The sequence below is a fragment of the Myotis nattereri genome, assembly GCF_964212035.1.
Source record: "Myotis nattereri genome assembly, chromosome: 10".
NCBI lineage: Eukaryota > Metazoa > Chordata > Mammalia > Chiroptera > Vespertilionidae > Myotis > Myotis nattereri.
Window position 1 is genome coordinate 54366816 of NC_138085.1, and position 22934 is coordinate 54389749.

A 22934-nucleotide genomic window follows, 5' to 3' on the forward strand; every position below is an offset into this window, starting at 1 on the left:
GTGAAAGATCTCCACCCTCAGGGAGTTCCAGTGTGCTCTTGCTTTTAGTCACATTTTTGTTTATTTGGGACAGACTAGGTAAGGTGTGTAACTCCATCAAGAAATTTGGGAAAATATGAATTCTAAAGTTAATTGGTTTTTAAAAAGATTCTCATTCTGACTAGTGTATTTTAACACAGTACATTGAGAAAAGGAAGTTAGTAAAAAAAAAAATTAGTACAGCAGTACCATAGTTCTAAGATTCGAATATATTTAAAACCATTTAAAAAACATTTTAAAAAACATTATTTAAAAATATTTGTTTTTGCAGTATTGTAAAAAAATTTATTTTGAACTGCGTGTTCATAATTGAAGTGAAATGATGGCAGATTCTTGTTTTTTAAAGGATGCTTATTTATTAGTAAACAACTGCACAACTTATAAACCTGTCCTCATTGTGGGACCTAGATGTTAACTTTCTAATAAGCAGACTTATTTCTGGTGAATCCGCCTCCCCCAATACAAAATCCAAATCTGTTTTCCTCTAATCTTTGCAGAAAATTAGATCAAAAATCTCATTCTTACTGTGTAAACAGCAAGCCGAGAACATGGTAATAAAAGCAACAGTGAGCAAACAACAGAAAACCTTTACATTTACTGGGATTACGACTGGAATGTTAAAAGCAGCACATACTATAAATATTCTCATTTGGAATCTTGAGGTTGGCTACTTCCATATTTGGCCTATGTTCAGCATTTCTTTCCTTTCAGTGCACTCGCTCTTGATCCCTGGTTCCTGCTTTTCTATTCTTCATGTACACATCTTCCCTCTGCTGTACGCTTTCTTCAGGTCAGCGTCTTCCGTCCATATTTACCGCCTTCCCTCTGCTTCCAGCATTTAGTGCAGTGGCATATACACTCATAGGTCCTCAGTAATAATAGAATTAACTCTTTTTTTATTTGAAAACTAAAAGCATTTGATACTGGGTTCAAAAGTATATTTTTAACCAAAGAAGTGGAGAGAAGCATTTTGGTTATGGAAGAAATTGTGTTTCATAACCAACCCAAAGTTAATTAGAGAAGAAAGCTGATTTTATTGATTGTATCAACAAGTTTGACTGAGCTCTCACTGTATGATTAAATATTTAGCATTAAAAATGTAGTTAGATGAACTAAAATTTTGGTAGTGGTCATCACCTGTTTCATAATACCTAGACCCCAAATTTTAGAGTTTAAAAATATAATAAAGGCTTTTCCCCTTTCTTTAAAAAAATTTCTTAAGCCCTGGTCAGTTTAGCTTGGTGGATAGAGTGTTAGCCCATGGACTGAAGGATCCCGGGTTTGATTCCTGTCAAGGGCATGTTCCCCAGAATACCCACTTCTGCCTCTCAAGCTCAGTGAGACTGTCATCCTCTGGTTGGGGCTTTGCTCAAGCCTGGAGTTTTCAAATTACATTGAATGGTACTTTTAAATATTAAAATGAAACATCATCTTATCATTAAAACTCACTGGAAAGTTTGTCTAATGTGCCCAAAATTTCTTTTTCAAGGACAACAAGGAACAAATTCCTGTGATGGTAAATGTTCCTAAATTTGTTGTATGAATGAGTTATACTTGCCACAGTTGTTCAGTGAAATGTTTACTGTAATAACAAAAAGAAAATAGTAATGCAAGGCTAGAACCATCCATCAAATATATATTAAATATATATATATTTATTGATGAGAGAGAGAGAGAGAGACAGATATCCATTTGTTGTCTCACTTATTTATGCATTCACTGGTTGTTTCTTATATGTGTCCTGACTATAGCTTTGGTGTATGGAGATGACACTCTAGCCAACTGAATTACCAGCCAGGGGAAGGCCTTTTCTCTTGCTAAGAACAGTATTGCAGCTATGAAATGGGTTTGAGAATAGTATTGTAGTTTAAATAAGTTGGAGATAGCTTAAGCATTGTTAAAAATGCTTTGTAATCTAATGGTATATAGTCTAAATGGAATGTGTTGGTAATCTTTGAGCTGTTCATTTCAGTGTCTGACAATTTCTTTTTTTAAGTGAAGGATTAAGTCTTTTTTAAGAACTAGACATTTTGCCCTAACCTGTTTGGCTCAGTGGATAGAGTGTTGGCCTGCGGACTGAAAGGTCCCAGGTTCGATTCCGGTCATGAGCATGTACCTTGGTTGCGGTCACATCCCCAGTAGGGGGTGTGCAGGAGGCGGCTGTCTATGTTTCTAACTCTATCCCTCTCCCTTCCTCTCTGTAGAAAATCAATAAAATTTTTTTTTTTTTTAAAAAGAACTAGACATTTTGCCCTAGCAGGTTTGGCTCAGTGGATAGAACGTCAGCCTGTGGATTGAAGGGTCCTGGGTTCGATTCCCGTCAAGGGCACATTCCCGGGTTGCAGACTCCATCCCTAGCGGGAGGCATGCAGGAGGCAGCCGATAGGTGATTCTCATCATTGATGTTTCTATCTCTCTCCCTCTCCCTTCCTCTCTGAAATCAATAAAAATATATATTTTTTAAAAGCTAGACATTTTATGAAGGTAGTGTTTTGCATATGAGTGTTTATATTTTGGGCAGATTCCTGAAAAGGTTAGTTGGGACAGCTTGTGTTCTGAGGGAAGGTAGGCAACCTTCTAGAGATCCCAATAAATAAAAATGTCAAGTTTCTGTCAATATAACAAAAAGAGGCCCCCATTATGTGTGTGGCAGGAGAAAAATTACCGTTTAACAAATCCAGGAATGATTTAGAAACGTAATCTTTTTAAAAATTCATAATTTAACAGATATCTTAAGACTTTCATATTGTGGTTTGCTTTTTCTTGTGGGGCTTCACCATTTTTGTTTGTTTGTTTTATCTCTGTTCATTTGTGAGTATGCTTAATATAGAATTTTTCAAATTGTGGATTATGACCAAAGGGTGTGTGTGTGTGTGTGTGTGTGTGTGTGTGTGTGTAATTTAGTAGGTCTTGACCTAGTTGTTGTTTTCTTGGGGAGCTTTTATTTGTTTGTTGGTGAACTAAATTAGAATTATTAGACTGAATTTGGAAGTAAATAAGGGGGAATGGTTATGATTTTTGTTGTGTGTGTGTGTGTGTGTGTGTGTGTGTGTGTGTGTGTGTTATTACTGTGGGTTGTGGCCAAACAATATGAAAGCTTCTGATTTTACAGGTTTCTTTCTGTAGTTCAGATCATATCACCACACACATTTATCTATAATAATCTATAATAATAAAAGCATAATATGCTAATTAGACCGGACGTCCTTCTGGACGAAGCCGCAGGGGGAGGGAATGACCTGTCGCTATAATGGCAGAATCACTGCCACTGCCACTGCCACTGCTGCTGGAGCTTGAGGCACTGACAGAGATTGTGGGGTGCGCCCACGACCCCACCCCTGCGTGAGTGGCCCCAAGCAGGCAGCGCGTTCCATCAGCAGCCAGCCTGGCACACGTGCATGGAGGTGAAGTTGCCGGCGTCCCCGCTTTCAGGCCCCTACCCCCCCGCCCAGCAGCTGGGGATGAGCTGGTGACCCAACAGCCTGACAGCCAGCCCAGTCCTCCCGCCACCCACCCTGATTCCCCTGTTCACCATTGCTGATCCATCGGAGCCTGCAGGGGACCAAGAAGTCAGCAGTTCAGTTCAGCCCGCTGGTCCCCAGTCCCGCCCCATCCATGCTTGCGGGAGGGGCGTAGGGACTAAGAAGTGGTCAATGCCGCCTCATGGCAACCAGTCGTTTGGTGGTTCCAGTCATTAGGAACACTGGCTTTTTATATCTATAGATTGCTTGTTGCCAATACCTGGCTTTTAAATGACACTCAGTAAAGCATTTCAAGAAATGGATGCCCACTTAAAGAAATACATGCCTCCAGAGAGAACCAACTGGGGAGAAATGAATAGACACATTATTATTAGATGTTAATAGTGAATGACTTCATTACTCTAAAATTGTCATGTCAGTTTGAGTGTCAGGAAATACAGTATGCTGAAACTGCAAGTGAGCATTGTTCAACCTGAGTTGGATGGGCATACAGAGAAATGGACACCTCAGACCTCCTTGCCTATATGGAGCCTCCCGTTAGAAATACTGTACTTGACAAAGATGAGAGAACTGTTTTCTAATGTGTTTTGGAAACCTACTTTTAATGTTTTAAAGGCAATTTGGTCAAGTATTTATTGTTTGTTTGAAAATGTTTTTTTTTTTTCCCTTCTTAAAAATAGAATTAGCTCTGGTGAGCTGTTTGTATACTTGTATATTCAATCTGTTGAAAAAAATGTCTACCTTGTTTTATCTCTGGTTAGAGCTGAGGGTTAAATAGATGTTGTAGAGGGGTGGTTCCTGCCACCACATATCTTTCAGTCATCTAAAGAAATACAGTAATGTGTACATAAATAACTATAGTATGAGATAGAATATGAAAAATACTCAGAGTTTGGTATAAGCTATTAAGGGACAGAGGACAGAGGTAGCACTTTAGTTTGGGAATGAAGGAAGACTTCTTGAAGGAGGGAATCTTAAAGGATAGATCGATTTCTAAGGATATGAACAAATAATTCACAAGAAAATAATTATATATTAAGCTAACATCTTAAGATTTATTTTGCATATAACTAATTAAAGAAATATAAATTGCCAGAACCGGTTTGGCTCAGTGGATAGAGCATCGGCCTGCGGACTCAAGGGTCCCGGGTTCGATTCCAGTCAAGGGCATGTGCCTTGGTTGTGGGCACATCCCCAGTGGGGGGCGTGCAGGAGGCGGCTGATCGATGTTTCTCTCTCCATCGATGTTTCTGGCTCTCTATCCCTCCCTTCCTCTCTGTAAAAAAAGAAATATAAATTGTAACAGATTATATTAATATTACATTTTTAATGACTTAAGTAGATTTTTAAAAGCATGTATTATGCTCTAGTCCAGTGGTCGGCAAACTGCGGCTTGCGAGCCACATGCGGCTCTTTGGCCCCTTGAGTGTGGCTCTTCCACAAAATACCACGTGCGGGCGCGCATGTACAGTGCGATTGAAACTTCGTGGCCCATGCACAGAAGTCGGTATTTTGTGGAAGAGCCACACTCAAGGGGCCAAAGAGCCGCATGTAGCTCGCGAGCCGCAGTTTGCAGACCACTGCGAGTCTAGTCAATCTGCTAAGGGGCAGTGGTTCCCAAATGTGGTGAGACGTCTGGGAAGCTTATAAAAAACCACTGGTGGGGGGAAGGAGGTCCTAATATATGGTGACAGAAGATTTGACTTTGGGTGGTGGACACATGGTGCAATATACAGTCTTGTAACATAGAAATCCTCACCTGAAACCTATATGTTCGTGTTGGACAATGTCACCAGTAAATTTAATTTAAAAAACAAAACAAAACAAAAACCTGGGACCTGGAGCCCCTCCTCCCCATTCTAGAACAATTAAATTAGAATGTTTTTCATGTATGTTAATCAATTGTCCATCACCATAGCTTTGTGAGGACACCCAGATTTTACGTATATACTTAGGAGATTATATGACTTTCCCAGGAGACTAACAGAGCAGTTTGAATTTTCAGCAATCTCGTAGAACCATGCTCTTCCTGCTTGCTTGGCTACTATGTTGAAATCAGTAAATCTGTCTATCCAAAGTTGTTATAATGTTGAGAGTTGCAAAGCAAGCTAGAATGGAAACATAGACATCCTCTATTTAGATAGCAACTGACTTGCCTTTGTTTCATACCAGCAGTCATTTGGAATTAATATCCTTTAGTGTTGTTTGTTTGTGATAGTATATCCCCTTTCTTGATCCTCAGCCCGACCTCTTTGGAGGGGAAATGGAGAAATAAGAAACATTCTCTTGGTTGTATCACGTTGCCACAGAAGTACCCTGTTCTTGTTCTGTTCCTCTACTTGGAGATGTCTCATGAGCCTCTTTCCCCAAATCCTTAGATTATCTTGGCCTTGGGTTGCCTATTCAGAGTGATGACAGTCTTCTAATCTTTTTTCAGTTCAGTGATCACTATATTTGGTGAAACTTTGGCTTTGAAAGAATCAAAACTCTAATACTTCATTTGTCCCCTTATTTCTGTATATTTGGTTTGCCAAGTATGTGTCTCCTCACATCTGACTTGTGAGTTCTTGGCCTAAAGGAACTACGTGAGTCGTAACTGTCATCCTGTACCTGTCATTTGCTCTAGAAATGCTGTTTGAAGAGAGGTGGGTTTATGAGAAAACTCTTCATTTTAACCATTCACTTATTATTTCTAGCTGTTATCTGCATTTTCAATATTATGTGTAATGATGAAGGACTTAGTCAAAGTAATTAATTCCTGATCCTCTAGTTTTCTCTGCTAATTTTGCCTTTTTTAATTTTTCTATTTGGTGACACTTTAGGAACAGAAAGAAAAGACTGCAACTGATATAGCTACAGCAAAAATGTGTGATATTTATTTTGGTAGAAGGAAGAGTTGAAGTTACTGTCTGAAATTAAAATTTAGAGTTCAGGAATTTCACTGGTCATGGTAGTTTTCCTTCCTAAATATTGTCATTTAGCCTTAACTGTCAGGTATTAAGACATTAAAAACAATCCTTATCTTACCATTTATTCAAATATTTTACATGTCAGTCAATCTTATTGTTTTAAAATGTAATTCCTGCACATTTCTTTTTTTAAACAATGTGTTATTGTTTTTTTAAATTTATTGATTTTTTTTTTTAAATAGAGAAAAGAAGGGAGATGAAGAGAAAGAGTAAGGGGGAGCGAGGGGGGACCGGGAGAGAGAGAGAAACATCGCTTTGTTGATCCGCTTATTTATGCGTTCATTGGTTGCTTCTGGCATGTGCCCTGACCGGAGATTGAACCCACAACCTTGGCATATCAGGGCTGACACTCTGACTGAACTACCTGGCCAGGGCTCCTATACATTTCTTTTAGAGAAATTTCTAATTTTTGTTGTTGTTGTTGTTGTTGGTATTAAGAATGAATGGAACAATATTCCTTCAACCATCACTATTTTTTCCTGGGTGCCATACAGGAAGGTTGTTGCTATTAAAAAACACTAGCTTTTCTTATGTAGTCTAAAACTGTTTTTAGTTGGTTGTTTTGGATGTTTTAGGTATAGTCATAGCATTGACACCATACTAGTCTATCTTTTGTTACCTAGTTTACTCTTTAATCTAGATTCAGAATAATGCTGAAAACAGTAAGGATAGTCATTATTGTTGTGAACCTGATTTTAAAGGACGTGCCCCTTGGAGGGGGAATGCCTTAAGTCTGGAGATTGGCTGTTTAATCAGATTCATATGCATGTTTTTAACTGATTTTATTTTTAAATTTTGTTACACTTTAATATTTTTTAATTTTATTATAATCAGACTTTTTGGCTATTATAATGTTCACATGTTAGAATTGAGTTTTTTCTTTGTTGACTAATTTATGATCAGGTGTTCACAGAAGATTGAAAAGAAGGCATAGTTTTGTAAGCTTAAATTTTTATTTGTGTGTTTTATAGTCAGTTTTTTTAATGATTATCTCCAGTCCAAGTCAGATGGAAATATTAGACACAGTAATTGATTTGTTGCTGTTATTCAGCACATACTTTTATCAGATACATAGCCCTACTTCTTTCTTTCTGTGAGTTAGTAGCCATCCTATATACATTAGAGATTGCAAAATGGTGATAGCATTCATCCTAATTAGCTTGAGCTTATCCTGAGGTACAATTCCTATATGAGAGGCAGGATAGGTACTCGAATGGTTTTCTTTATCAGTATTTAAGATGATCATGTCTTGGTTATCTAGCATTCTTCAAAAATGAGATTTGTGGGGTATTCTTTTGTTTGTATTTATAGTTTTTAGTATCATTATGAATTTAATGGATTTAATCATCCATTGGAATTGTGATTTACATTCTAGTGTGTGTCATTATTGCTAGTGAGAACCACATAACTTGACTCCTTTGCTGTATTAAGTAGGATTTTAGCAGTCTTTGATAAGGGATATTTTTGTTAAGATACATGAATGCATTATAGTCTAAAGGCATAAACTACAATTTAACAAACCATTCGCTTATTGGACTGTTTAGATTTTTTTTCAGGGAATTTTTATTATTACAAATATGCAGTGAAAATGTTGGTATTTTGACTTTGATATCCTAAATTTTTACTTAGGGTCTATTGCTAGATAGGTGGATCTTTTTTAAAAAAAATGATCCATAAATACTTTTAAATGCTTTCAATTAAAATATTTAAATTCTGGTGTGGGTTTTTGTTTGTTTGTTTTGTTTAGAGGAAATAACACTTAATGGTTTTTTTCTTTACAAATACATTGGAGAATCATGCAAGGCTATAGCATGGCACGCAATCCCAGGCCACAAATCTGCACACTCTTTTGCAACTGGTCCTGTGAGGGCAGAACCTTTCATCTCTCCTTTATTGTTTATTCTGACCCGCTTATTTTCAGAATAAAGAAACTCGGCCATCTTTTCTCTGGGTGACTTTCCATATTGGATTACCACCCCTGAATATACTACATTCTTTCTGGCTTTTTAAATTTTCAAGTTAAAATTCCATCTTTTGTCTTTTGTCTTTGGAACTACCCCAAATAAAACATTTACTTAAGATTAAATATCATTGCCAAGTGTCTTGCATGTTTTATAATTACAAATAGTCTTAATGTTCCTTTGAAATGATGCTAATTTTACTTTATTGATGGATATGGATTGATTAGAAATCCAGTGACTGCCTTGAATAAGAGTAACTGGTGAATGATAAAGCCTGTATTGAAAACCAGTATTTTTAGCCTCTAACCAAACGAATTTGTACAATGGTGTTATATAATTTTATATTTTACTTTAAACTTCCTTGTAGTGTGCAGTAAACTATCAAGATGTAGCATAGAAAAAACATTGGCAGTATTGTACATTTTCTTAATAATTACTGTCCCTGGGATTCCACAATCTTTCTTTATGTGATTAAAAATTAAAGCATTTAAGCCCTAGCTGGTTTGGCTCAGTAGATAGAGCGTCAGCCTGCAGACTGAAGGGTCTCAGGTTCAATTCCAGTCAAGGGCACATGCCTGGGTTTCGGGCTCGGTCCCCCAGTGGGGGGTGTGCAAGAGGCAGCCAATCAATGATTCTCTCATCATTGATGTTTCTATCTCACCCTCTCGCTTCCTCTCTGAAATCAATAAAAAAATATTTATAAAAGAAATGTTTAAAAAAATTGAGCCCAAAGCCCCTTAATTATAAAAAAAAATTAAAAAAATTTAAAAAATGGTTGATTAATACACTATAAGGTGGTTAGGAGGAAGCAGTTGAAAAGTGCTTTTGTATTATTCGGTGTGCGCCCCCCCCCCCCCTTGTGGGAGGATAGCTTAAATAGTCTGTTCAGAAGTTCAGGCATGACTGTTACCAAGCTTTCTAAGTATTTTGAGGCTTCTAATAGTAATTTTTTGTCCTAAAATATATCATGAAAATTAATTGGAAAAAGGAATGAACCTAAATATACAGAAAACGAACTGGAATTGTTTTTAAAGTGAAGATTCTTAGTCTTTATTCTCAATATTTTGTTTTTAAATTACCTTTTTTTGGAAACAGGTTTTTTTTCTTTTTTTTTCTTAAATCCTCACTCTGGGATATTTCCATTGATTTTTAGAGAGGGAAGAAGGGAGGAAAGAGAGAGAAATATTAATGTGTGACATAAACATCAATTGATTGCCTCTCATGCTTGTCCTGACTGAAGATCAAACCCACAGCCTGGGTATATGCCTTGCCCAGGAATCGAATGGATGTGTGTGACATGGGTGTATGTGCTGAGCTTCAAACAACAGCCACCTAGCCAGGCGAACAACTTTATTGCATATAATACTCCCAGTATTTTTTAAAAATGTTTTTACTGATTTTTAGAGGAAGGGGGAGAGAGATAGAAACATCGATAATTTAAAAGTTTTTATTGATTTTTAGAGGGAGAGGGAGAAATAGAAACATGGATGAGAGAGAAACATCAATGGGCTGCCTCCACTTGCACGCCCCCTACTGAGGATCAAGCCTGCAACCTAGGCATGTGCCCAGGTGGGGTAGGAAGGGGCACAGACACCTTTTTGAGGTAACTTATGACCAAAGGCCAGTTAAGACCATGTAACAATAAGAGCAATATTTTTTGTCTCCCCCCCCCTTTTTTTTTTGGTGTTAATCCTCACTGCAGGGTATTTTTTCAACTGATTTTTACAGAGAGTGGAAGGGTTGCGGGGGGACAGACAGACATCCATGTGAGAGAGACATATCAATTGGTCACGTATGTCCCTTCCCCCCGACCATGCACCCTAACCCGGGGCTGGGGCTCGAACCTGCATACCAGGTATGTGCCCTTGACTGGGAATCGAACCCGAGACCCTTCTGTGCATGTGCTGATGCTCTAAGCATTGAATACACCGGCCAGGGCAAGACAGCTATGTTTTTCATTGATTATTAAATGTTGATGAGACTTGAAGCCTTTTGATAAAAAAATACTTATTTGGCAATCTTAATGAAAATACAGAATAATTCTTTTCCTCATAACAATAAGTGGATATAAAATGATTAACATCAAATACATCTGGAATACTGTGACAGTACATAGTTTTGTGGCAAGAAGTATACATTTACTATCTTAACAATTTTTAAGTGTGCAGTACAGTATTGTTAACAATATGTACATTGTTATACAGTGGATCTCTAGAACTATTTCATCTTGCATGACTCAAACTGTATACCCGTTGAATAACTCCCTGTTTTCCCTTTCATCCCTATCCCTGGCAACCATGATTCTACTTTCTGTTTCTATGATTTTGGTTATTTTAAATACTGCATATAGGTAGATTCCTGTAGTATTTATATTTATGATGGGCTTATTTCACTTTTTAGCATAATGTCCTCAAGGCTCATCTATGTTGTAGCATATGTCAGAATTTCCTTCTTTTTAAAGGCTGAATAATATTTTGTTGTGTATGCATACTACATTTTTAAACTCATTTATTCGTTGATGGATATTTATGTAGCTTCCTCATGGCGGTTGTGAATACTGCCGCAAGGAACATGGATGTGTCACCATACCTATTTTTAAAGGCTATATTGATTTTTTTCTATTGCAGATATATTCGACTTTATGGGAGAAAATTTAGCAAAGAAGATCATGTTCTTTTTGTCAAGTTATTGTATGAGCTGGTATCAATTCCAAAACTGGAAATCAGCATGATGCAGGGATTTGCCCGTCTCTTGATCAACTTGTTAAAGTAAGTCAATTTTCCTATGATTTTGAATTTTTTCAAGATTTTAGGGAATGAGAACTTTATAAGTTCACTTATTTATTAAATATGTTTTTATTGATTTCAGAGAGGAAGGGAGAGGGAGAGAGAGATAGAAACATCAATGATAGAATCACTGATCAGCTGCCTTCTTCACGCCCCCTACTGGGGATTGAGCTCGCAACCCAGGCATGTGCCCTTGACCGGAATCTAACCTGGGACCGAAGTAACCTGGGACCCTTCAGTCCGTAGGCCAATGGTCTATCCACTGAGCCAAACAGGCTAGGGCGAGAACTTTATAAGTTTAAATCATGTGTTAATTAACCTTTTAATTAAAATTCCATCTCCTCCATGAAGCTTTCTTTTCTCTAGCACACATTGAACTCTGTGTTGTATGATTATTTTATTTATACTAATTATCTTTTCTTATATAGGTTTTGAGATCCTTGAGAATATAGGGATCATTTATTCTTCTGCTTATCCCAGGGTACCAATCACAATGCTGGAAACTTTAAGTAAAGACAGATAGTGTAGGAAAATATGAAATTCACCTATAGTGATGGTGGCACAATGTATATGCCCTCTTTTACCAATTGCTCTTTGAGGTTTGAGCAGCAGCAAGAATTTGGTGCATTGCTCTTCTTACTCCCTACTATATTATATTCTGCCAGTGAATTGCACTGGATGAGGAAAAGCAAAACCCACTGTGATGACAGCAGCATTTAACAGTTGTCCTCCTTGAGTAGTATTTGTAATATACACCTTTGCACACATCCATATATATGTGTTTACCTTTCCTAACTAGGAAAAAGGAACTTCTTTCAAGAGATGATTTGGAGTTACCTTGGAGACCACTTTATGACATGGTGGAAAGAATATTGTATTCCAAGACAGAGCACCTAGGATTAAATTGGTTTCCTAAGTAAGTATTTCCATTTAAAGAACTTCTTTGGGAGCTTTGGGGGGCTTTTAGGGATTTGATCTTAGTTGAGAAATACTGGGTTGAGATAAGCTAGCAAATGTACATTTTAATATACTCAATTCCATGTAACTTAACTCCTAAATTAATTTTTGCCCTCTTTAAACTATATCTGAAGCTGTACTTAAGAATTTTCTGCCAAAATATTTCTAACAGCTAACATCACCATAATGGCCAAAGAAAGCAAGAGATTTTGTTTGAAAATCTATTATCTTGTCATTGAAAGTAATACATATTTGGCATTCTTCACAAAACATCCACATGTGTTTTAATTCTTCAAGTACAACGAATGCCTTAAGAAGAGGAGCTTTGCATATTCCAGGGGGCATACCCACCCAGTAGAAGAAGCATCAATTTTAGTGTTTGACTTTTCTGAGAGCACAAACTATTCAATGTACAGTCCCTAGTTTATGTTATTTTCTACTAGTGCTTAGACATACTAAGCTTATAAATCTCTGGCTGATTATGGCTGCTTGAATATGCATCATGACTCTTCTAGATCTCTAATTTTGGTATGTTTTATGTTTTATTCTGAATTAACTGCTCTTTTAGTTATTTTCCTTTTTCGCTTTTAAAAATTCTTTAATGATCAGTCTTCTTTAATGATTGATTTCTGTGGTTTCACTCTCAGTCCGACACATGTTGACATTATCTCATTACTTCTCGTAGCCTCCCCAGTTCAGTTCATTTAATCTATGATTAATCCTCAGGCTTCACTTAAGTGAGCAGTCTTTTTTGTAGGATTTTTTTTAAATCATGGCAGATGGGAGATTTTAAGAGCTTTTGGGTAATAGGTAAGTAAGTAGTAAAATGATGTAAATGGAAAGAGTAAAAAAGAAAATGACCATAGTTGATCCTGAACTTAGGCCCTAGTTGGATTTTGGAGAGTGATCACAAATAGAGTGGTTAGAAGTCATTTATTTCCTGAAGATTTCATGTATTAGAACAAGGAAACCCATTTTTTCAGTCATAAAACTAGAAAATTTATCATGAAACTAAATGGTATAATGTTCAAATGTTTGTATAAATAATATGAAAACCCAAAGTTTAACATAAAAGCCATGTTGTAAAGGTTCCTTAGGAGTTTTGTTTGAAGGAGCATGCCATAGACTGGATTGGGTGTATTTAAAATACGAGCCCATTGAAGTTTGTACTAGAATCACCATTTCATAGATTTCAGGGACCTTTAAACTGTGTTCAAAATCAGCTGTCTTTCTGAGAATTTCCTGACTGATTCTTTTGGGCTGCCTCTGAAATTCTTTGGTAAATTAAGATAATTTCTTCTTCTTTAATATGTTATTTCCTTGCTTCTTCATAACTAAGCTTCACACTTTTTGCCCTGGCAGTTGTACCTTTGCAGAGGCAGCCACTTCCTTCCAGGTCCTGTGTGGCTTTCCTCTTCAAGTAATACCAGCTCTTTTCCTGGAAGTTTTGTTAGAGCTTATCACTGAGTGTCAGTCAGTGCTTATAGTTCCTCCCTGTGCTTATTACTGTGCCTTTTCCTGAAGCTTCACATCATCCTTGCCCCTGTGGAAACCTCTTAAAAGTTTTACCATGGCTCTTCTTGGTGTTTTAAAGAAACATTTGTCTCTGCTGAAATTGTCGCTTTGTTTAAAGCAGTGATTCTCAACTCTAACAGGCTCAGCAGCCCCTTTTCTATTTTGTAGTTAACTATTTTAAATGAAATTTGTAGGTAGTATAACCTATCTATGCTCATTATCTACACTCAGTGACATAAATATAAATGTCTTCATCACAGAAGAGAAATAATAGGAAAGTCATTTATTAGGAAAACACCGCAGGATTGGCAAAAGTAGGTTTACAGTTGTTTGTATGGAAAATAATACAATAATTAATAGTAATACAAAAATATGCTCTGTTTCATATACTCAAAACTGTAAGCCTACTTTTACCCCACCTGTATGCTTGAAACATGCAGATCCTATATAATAAAAGCCTAACATGCAAATCAACCAAACAGTGGAACGACCAGTCGCTATGATGCGTACTGACACCAGGGGGCAGATGCTCAATGCAGGAGCTGCCCCAGCCTGCAGGCCCCAGGCCAACGAAGGCGGGTGCCAGCAGGGGGTCTCTTCCCAATTGCCCTGTGTCGCCCCACAGAGGGAGGCAACCGGGGGCCGGGGCCAGCTGGCAAGCAGCGCCAGGCTGGCCAAGGCAAGTGCCAGCAGGGTCCCCACCCCCAATTGCCCCACTGGTGGTACCACAGATGGACTCTGATCGCCGACCTGGCCTAGGGACCCTGCCTGTGCACAAATTTCGTGCACCAGGCCTCTAGTTATTACAATAAAAGACACAGTATGGTATTCAGATTTTGCATCTACTTATGATGAATAAGTTTGGATTTAAAAGAAAAAAGGTTAGAACATACAGTATTCTGTATAAGAAGTACAAGAACTTGAAAGAATAGCATTATAAGTGGACATTAAAATAAAAGCTAGTGCCAGGATAAAGAATAACATAAGATTTAATTAAGTATGATGGTAGAGAAAGGGAAATAACTTTAATTTCAGGCTACTGAACTGAGAAAAAAGGTAGTTTCTATTCTCACGGATCTGCTGGCCTTATTTGTAACATAGTGTCATAATTTTTATGTAATGATGTTGGTGTCGTTATTTTGTATCAGAAGACGTTGTTTTTTGTTTTGTTTTTTAATATATATTTTATTGATTTTTTACAGAGAGGAAGGGAGAGAGATAGAGAGTTAGAAACATCGGTGAGAGAGAAACATTGATCAGCTGCCTCCTGCACATCTCCCACTGGGGATGTGCCCGCAACCTAGGTACATGCCCTTGACCAGAATCGAACCTGGGACCTTTCAGTCCGCAGGCCGACGCTCTATCCACTGAGCCAAACCGGTTTCGGCCGAAGACATTGTTTTTAACCATTTCTACATGTGAGGAATTAGAAGCAAAGGATGAACTGGTAAAAGAAACATTAATATGTGAAGGCAGAAAGAATTTGTGCAGTAGACTTCTGGGGAGAATATCAGAGTAAGATTGAAAACTAACAAGCAATGCCAAAACGAATAAATAATGTCAATATATAATTTTCACAAGATAAATTGCCCTTTGTGCCATATGAAAAAGGTTTACAATAATTTACAGCATTTTAACAAAAAATTATCAATGAGATTCTACATCCTTGTGTTTTACGTGTCTGCTAATTGCCAAGGTAATGATACTTTATTCTAAGACTGTTAAAACAGCCACTGTAATGATACTTTATTCTAACACTGTTAAAACAATCTCAGTTACATATTTGTATGCAACAGCATTGGTATTGACAAATCAGGTGTTACAATTGGAATTGCCATGGTGGTGTGATGTTCCCTCCCTCCCTCCCACCCTTCCTTCCTTCCTTCCTTCCTTCCTTCCTTCCTTCCTTCCTTCCTTCCTTCCCTCCTTCCTTCCTTCCTTCCGGAATAATGAATAACCCCTTATAAAATTTTCAGCAAAACAAAGTAGTACAGCCTTGTTCAGTTTACATTGGTTGTATTCCCAGAAGAATCAGTGTTCATTAAAACTATGCAAAAAATACTAAATGTTTAAAGCAGTGAACGTTTAGGTAGGACATTTGAAGGTCTTGCACCAATTTTTTGTTGTGTCTGGCTGTTCCATGAGTTGCAGGGTATCTACTATACTTGGGTTCTGCCCCAATAATCATGATAATTAAAAATGCCCCATGCATTTCCCAAATGCTCCCTTTATATGGTTAAAGAGCCTGGGTTTGCCACCTCTTATCTTTTATCCAGACAATCAAAAGTTTTCTGCTTCATTAATCAGTCCCTCTTTTCTTATCATTGGTCCAGCACTCTTTGCTTTCTCTTTTCCTGTTTTTAAATCTCTAAGACACTGGTTTTCTAGTATCCAGATCATTATGTGTTTTTTCCCTGTGTTGGGCTTATTAGGTAATGTTTCCTTAAGTAAAAATTCTTCCCTATATGTCTCTTGGCTAAAGTTGATGCTGTAGGCAGATGAATGAACCATATTGGTCCAGTGGCTTGGACTGCTCACACACAAGGCTGTGAACCTCCACTAAACAGCACATGTTGTGAAATGGAGCTCTATTGCTGCATCCCCTTTTTAAAATGGTAATGTGTTCCACTTTGAAGGGGTCAGAAAGAATACTGGGTGGTTGATTGTTGTATGTGCCCTGACTGGGAATCAAACCCGCAGCCTTGGTATATCAGGAAAATGCTCGAGCCTAACCAACTGAGATGCCCAGCTAGGGCCACACTTAGCCTTGATTTTAAAATCAGAGGAACCTGGTAGCCCTGGTTCTTTACGCAGAAAGGTTACATAGAGAACAGTGGACAAGTTATATGATAGTACTTTTGCTTTCTGTTCCTCTGTCTACTGAATTTCTAAGGGAGAATCATTTAAAACATTTAGAAAAAATGTATTTTTCTAAATAAGGTTATATTTAGCACACTAGTATAGCAAGTGTTTATAGTCAAGAAATAAAATTATGAGTTTACAAACACTTTATTACAGAAAATTCCTTAAAGGGCCCTTTAATACGGCATACTTTTGAAATTGGTATTTTGAGTATTAGATGTGTTCTGACACATTTTGAAACAATTTTGTCAGCTGGCTGCATGTGTTCTAATTTTAGAATACTATTTTTAATAATCAAAAGTGAAAGGTGCTTCACTTATTAACAGTTTGTCTTTTTTTAAAATTTTCTTATTGATTAAGTTATTACATATGTGTCCTTATCCCCACGGCCCCTACCCCCCCCCCCCCCCCATGCTCTCACCCCCCTGTTGTCTGTGTCCATTGGTTAGGCCTATATGCTTGCATATAAGTCCTTTGGTTGATCTCTCCCCAACAGTTTGTGTTTCAGGTCTTAAACTCATGTGCCTTAATGTGTTTATCATTGAAACCACTGCTTTAGAGGACAATGTATGGCAACACGCTTTTAAACGAGTTTTATTGTTTGGAGCAAGGATTATTAAATTTCTCCTTTCCCTTCCTCTTTTCCCTTATCTTCCTCTCCCTCTCTCCCTTCCTCCTCCTGTCTTTCTGTCTTTTGCTTCAGGGGCAAAGACTCTTCACCCTCATCTGTTTGTACTTTCTACTGGAGAAACAATGTAGATGTTTTTTATACAGTAGAAAGATCAACATTGGAAAGAGCTAGGTAGTTATGAACTTATATGTGCAACATAAGAATTGCTTCTTGTTTACTTCATAAAAGAGGCATTTGAATCTTAATTGGCATGGTTTTATTTCACAAAACGAAGTTCCATATGCTTAATTGGAGTAGCATATTGCGAGTTACAAATGTAGGCAGCACACTAAGGAAGGGTATTGCTACTAACAAAATGTGAGGGGGATTATGCATAGATTAGTTTTTACAAAATGGGCATGGGCAATTCATATTTGAATTATGTATGTACATTTGTTTATTTAGTCTTATCACTACCAGTTTTCAGACTTGTTTGGTGTTAAAGGTTTACATGTTTGAATCATGAGTAGTTTGGGCCTGTATAACTCATTTTACTTTTTAAAAATATTTTTTTAAGTATATCTATTTTTCTTTTAGGTATATTCTTCTAAGGGGATTAAATCATTTTTCATATTAATTTGCCTCTGGAAATATTATATGTCTACCTTTTCTGGTACTTGTTCTTCATGGCATTTGAATTGGTGCTCTTATTTTTAAGATACAGTTAAATCTTTTGATCCCCTTTCAACACATGGCAATAACATGTTCTTAACCTCTGTTGGGAGTTTGATACATGTGGCCATACGTCTAAACTTAAGTTACTGGTAGTAACCACAGATTGATCTCTAGCTACAGAATTTAACATGATACAAGTAATTTCTCTGAGGATCTGTTGAAATTTAAAATAGTTTACAGTTTTGTTAATAAACAATGATTATTAATATGGTATTTACAATGATTTCTTTGAAATATATTTTTATTGATTTCAGATACAATGATTTTTAACACAGTATTTGAGGATCATTTTATGTGCTTTTAAACAAGTTCTACTTTAACTTTTATTGGAAATTAGGGACTAGGTGGTTGGTTTTTATTAATGACTATAATCATGTTTCTTCTAAAAGTTGTCTCTGTGGCCCTGGCTGGGTAGCTCAGTTAGAGCAGCGTCCCAATATGCCAAGGTTGTGGATTCAGTCCCCTGTCAGTACACTCACAAGAGTCAACCAATGAATGCATAAATATGTGGAACAAATCAATGTGTCTCTCTCCCCATTCCCCTTCTCTATCTGTCTCTAAAATCAATTTTTTAAAAAAATGAAAAGTTGTCTATGCTGCAATGATCTCTTCTTGGAAACTTGTTATTTTTTTTAAGCAATTTTAAAAACTATTTCGTTCACATTGATTAGACTTGCTGTCACAGCAGTTTTGCATGCTCTTTTTACACAAGTGGTCAGGATTAGGACAACTTTTCTTTTTTTAAAGCTAGGTGTTTGTTTTTTTTAAGGTTTTTTTAAAAAATTGACTTTTAAAGAGAGAGAGAAACATCGATGTGAGAGTGAGACATTGATCAGCTGCTTCCTGTACGCTTCCTGGGATGAAGCCCACAGCCCAGGCATTTGTCCGGACCTGGAACAGAACCAGCAACTTTTCAGTGCTCTGGTGTCATACCGGCCAGGGCCAGACAATTCCTTAACACTTGGCATAGAGGCATACTTTTAAAAAAAGTGATTATAATAGAAAATCAATGTTAATGCTACATCATTGATGATGATGTTACACTTTATATACATTTGCTATGGTAAAATTATCTTGACCCCAATTTCTGTGAATTGGCTGTGAAAAATGACTACTTGTTGATTTACTAAGCACTATTAGATTTTTTTTATTTAAAAAATATTTTTAAAATTAATTTGGGAGGGGAAGGGAGAGGGAGAGAGAGAGATAGAAACATCAATGATGAGAGAGAATCATCAATCTGCTACCTCCTGCATACCCCCTACTGTGGATCAAGCCCACATTTGCCCTGACCAGGAATTGAACTGTGATCTCCTGGTTCATAGGTCAATGCTCAACCAATGATCCATACCCGTCAGGCTATTAGATTTTAAAAGATTAGATATGAGATGGAAAGTATTTGACTGATTGATGGTGGATTTGTTTCGATTTAGAGAAAGCAGGTAAAATTGAGTTATTGTAAAGGAAGTATTAAGTACATTCTTAAGAAAAAAATACTGTATAAGCAATTACCATTAAATTATAAGTAACTTAAGAGGTAAATAGAATATACCAAGATTATAGTTTCCCTTGTTTTTAGTTGAAAACCAAATGTGACTATTCTTAAGTTAAATTTTAGTTCAAGAATTGTCAAGTGACATTGAAAGTACTTCTGGCTATGGGCATTCCATCCCACCCTCATCTTGAACATACCATTTGCTATACATTTCTTTGGATATTCAAAGTGAATATTGTCCTAATAGTTAGGTAAGGGAGGAGGTAGGAAGAGAAATATTTAGGTTTGTAGAAGTCCACTCTCTTAGTAATTAGATTAACTGGAGACCAAATCTTTTGGTTTTCCTTGGGCCTCCCTGCCATATATATATATGTGTGTGTGTGTGTGTGTGTGTGTGTGTGTGTGTGTGTGTGTGTGTGTTATAGCCTAAGCGACCATTTGACCAGCTGACCGATAGCTATGATGCGCACTGACCACCAGGGGGCAGACACTCAACGCTGGAGCTGCCAAGCTGCGGTTCTTGGGTGACACACCCAGAACCAGAGAGGAGGGAGCCTGATTCTGGGGTGCATCACCCAAGAACAGCCCTCTCGCAATCCAGGATCCCTCAATGTTTTTTTGTTTGCTTTTTTAATTTATTTTATTAATTTTTTTACAGAGAGGAAGGGAGAGGGATAGAGAGTTAGGAACATCAATGAGAGAGAAACATCGATCAGCTGCCTCCTGCACACCCCCTACTGGGGATGTGCCTGCAACTAAGGTACACGCCCTTGACTGGAATTGAACCTGGGACCCTTCAGTTCGCAGGCCAGTGCTCTATCCACTGAGCCAAACCGGTTAGGGCTCAATGTTTCTCTCTCACAATGTTGGAGATCCAGTTTCGGCCTGATCCCCTCAGGCCAGGCTGAGGGACCCCACCAGTGCACAAATCCGTGCACCTGGCCTGTACTATCTCATATTTGCTTTATTGATGTCATCATAGGGATCGTAAAGAATGTCATCATAAGGTAATTGCAGCCCAGAGAGGAAAATTGACACAGTCATTTGTTGAATCTGGGACAAGAGCTCAAGAACTGGGACAACAATTTACTCTCTGCCCTAATAAGTAGGGTGACTGCTGGGGAAGGAATTTCCTGTTTTGATATGATTTCCTAAATCATAAATTAATAGCTACCCAGAGGCAGGAGAATAGATATTAAAACAAAATGAGCACAAAAATTATTATTTTTTAAGTATGTTTTTATTGATTTCAGAGAGGAAGGGAGAGGGAGAGAGAGAGAGAGAACATTAGTGATGAGAGAGAATCATTGATTGGCTGCCTCCCGCCCGGGAATCAAACCAGTGACCTCTTGGCTCCTGGGTCGATGCTCAACTACTCAGCCACACCAGCTGGGCCAAAAATTAATTCTTAAGGAAATTGAAAATATGATTTATTTTGGCTGTGTATGAAATATTAATTATTGTTATCATTTATTGTGATTAATTCTGAGCCAAGTAGCTGCTTTCTTTACATTACCTCATTTAATTTTTATAACAGCCTTATGAGAGGTAGGTATTATTGCTCTTATAGGAAAAACTGAGGCTGTAATATTACATTAGTAAGTCGCAGAACTGGTATTCAAATTCAGATATGTCTGACTCTAAGCCAAGCTGTGAACCACACTACATGCTATAGGGCTTTCTTTTCAACTTATCATGTCTTTATAAAAGGAAATAGGGTACGAGAAACCCATTCAAAACTTAGTCCATCTGTATGTAGATCCCTTTTGATTTAAAAAGAGAGTGTTTTGATTTGTTATCACTTTAGTATTATAAATTTCCAGCAATTGGAAAAGTTTGTAGTGATAATTCACTCCCTCTAAAAATTATTAAAACATAGCCTAGTAGCATCTAGACTTAACCTTTTATTTTATTTTTAAACAGAAACATTGTTTCCTTCATCTTGAGAGATTACAAGAATCACAAAAGGTCACTATACAGATATCACAGGTTAGAGAGATTGTACCCTTTTCTGGATAAAGAGCATAAGTCCAATGGCACAGTCTTATATATAAGGAGGGGTTAAAATTTACTTTATTTAGATGAACTAAATCACATTCCCACATACCCTATTCCTCTTAGTGAATTGAGAGCTACCAAGTATGATAATTAACCTCCTATTCTGAAGAGTGAAGGGAACTGGACAAAACATAGCTAGCTATGCAGCTTTTTATGACTTGCTTTCTAAAGTTATTTCTCCCATTACATGAAAGTTTGTTGGTAGAATATAAAAGTTACCAGTAAAAATAGCAGGTCTTCTGTGTTATACTCTCAAATGAGTTGCCGCAGAAACAATAAAATAAATGAAAAGTTAACATGAACACAAACTTCAGAAACTGTGGAAATTATAGATCTTCTGCTTATATCCTTGGGCAGAAAGTTTACCATTTTAGAATTTTCTTTTTTAAATGTGTTTAGGTTGATCTGATATTTATTTTGGAACGAGATGGCTCTTTAAACCTTGCCTATTAATTTGTTTCTAAATGTGATTCTTCAGTCCAAAGTCAAAGATCTGTGCTCTTTATTTCCCTGATAGAAAATGTTTATTGAGCATTGTAAGTAAGTAAATAAATCAAGTATAAATATAGATGAACACATAGCCTTGTTGTAAGTCCTTTGGCAATGCCCAGAAGAAAAATCATAGCTGTGGTCTTTAGGGGAGATTTATTTACTTATTTTTATTTTCAGATTATGAGTTGTAGTCTGGTTTCCTCTTTAGTTAATTGTTTTCAGAGTAGTTTGTAAACTAAAGAGGATTTTTACTGCTTCAAGTAATAAAATTAGTTTTCTCTCTTGGTTATATGATACATTGGTTACTTGTTACTGAGTTTGGTTTATATTAGTCCTTGAAATTTCTTTGCAGATTAGTGCTTAAGCTTTCAGAGAAATTGGGTAGACTTCTGGATTTAAGAATTTCAAGAAGCTTAATGGGAAAGTGTCAGGTTGGAAGTACTGCCTGAAAGTTACCCTTTTCCCAATAATTTTTTCCTTGCGATATGGGACTTGCTTTATTTTTATTTGTGCACATCATACTATAAATGGTCTCACATTTATTTTAAAATTCCACTTCAGAATTACCTATTGTCCCTTTGCTTTATTTATTTGCATTTGACCTTTTTTGACTGTGGTCCAGTTAATATTTAAAAAATTCCATTCTCTTCATATGTGTTTAAACTATTATTAACACAGAAATGTTCATTATAAATTTAATATACAAATATTTGTTTTCCATATTCACTTGAACCACCTACAAGTTGGAAAATAAGTTGCTGCTTTTAATGGTACTCAACTAATAAAGTGCCCTGGAGTGTTATAGAACTCTCATCAGTTGGTTAGAGAAAAGTAGTTTTGGCAGCTGCTGGTAGGAGCACACCAAATTTTGTCTGCCATTTTGATATAAAAGCACTTTAATAAAAATTTAAAATTACTCTCTGAAGTTTTAAGCCACTGAACATATTCCTTGATGTGTTGAGAAGTTTGGTCA

General features: G+C 36.9%; 1 protein-coding gene across 1 annotated transcript in view; it reads left to right on the forward strand.

Moving 5' to 3' along the window:
- PSME4 (proteasome activator subunit 4) overlaps positions 1–22934 on the forward strand; it is a gene marked incomplete at its 5' end in the record, with an annotated part of 86493 nt that overhangs the window by 5187 nt on the left and 58372 nt on the right. The window contains 2 exons of the mRNA XM_081100692.1: positions 11079–11219; positions 12037–12153. Coding sequence (XP_080956818.1) covers positions 11079–11219; positions 12037–12153 — 258 coding nt within the window. The remainder of the gene's footprint in view (positions 1–11078; positions 11220–12036; positions 12154–22934) is intronic.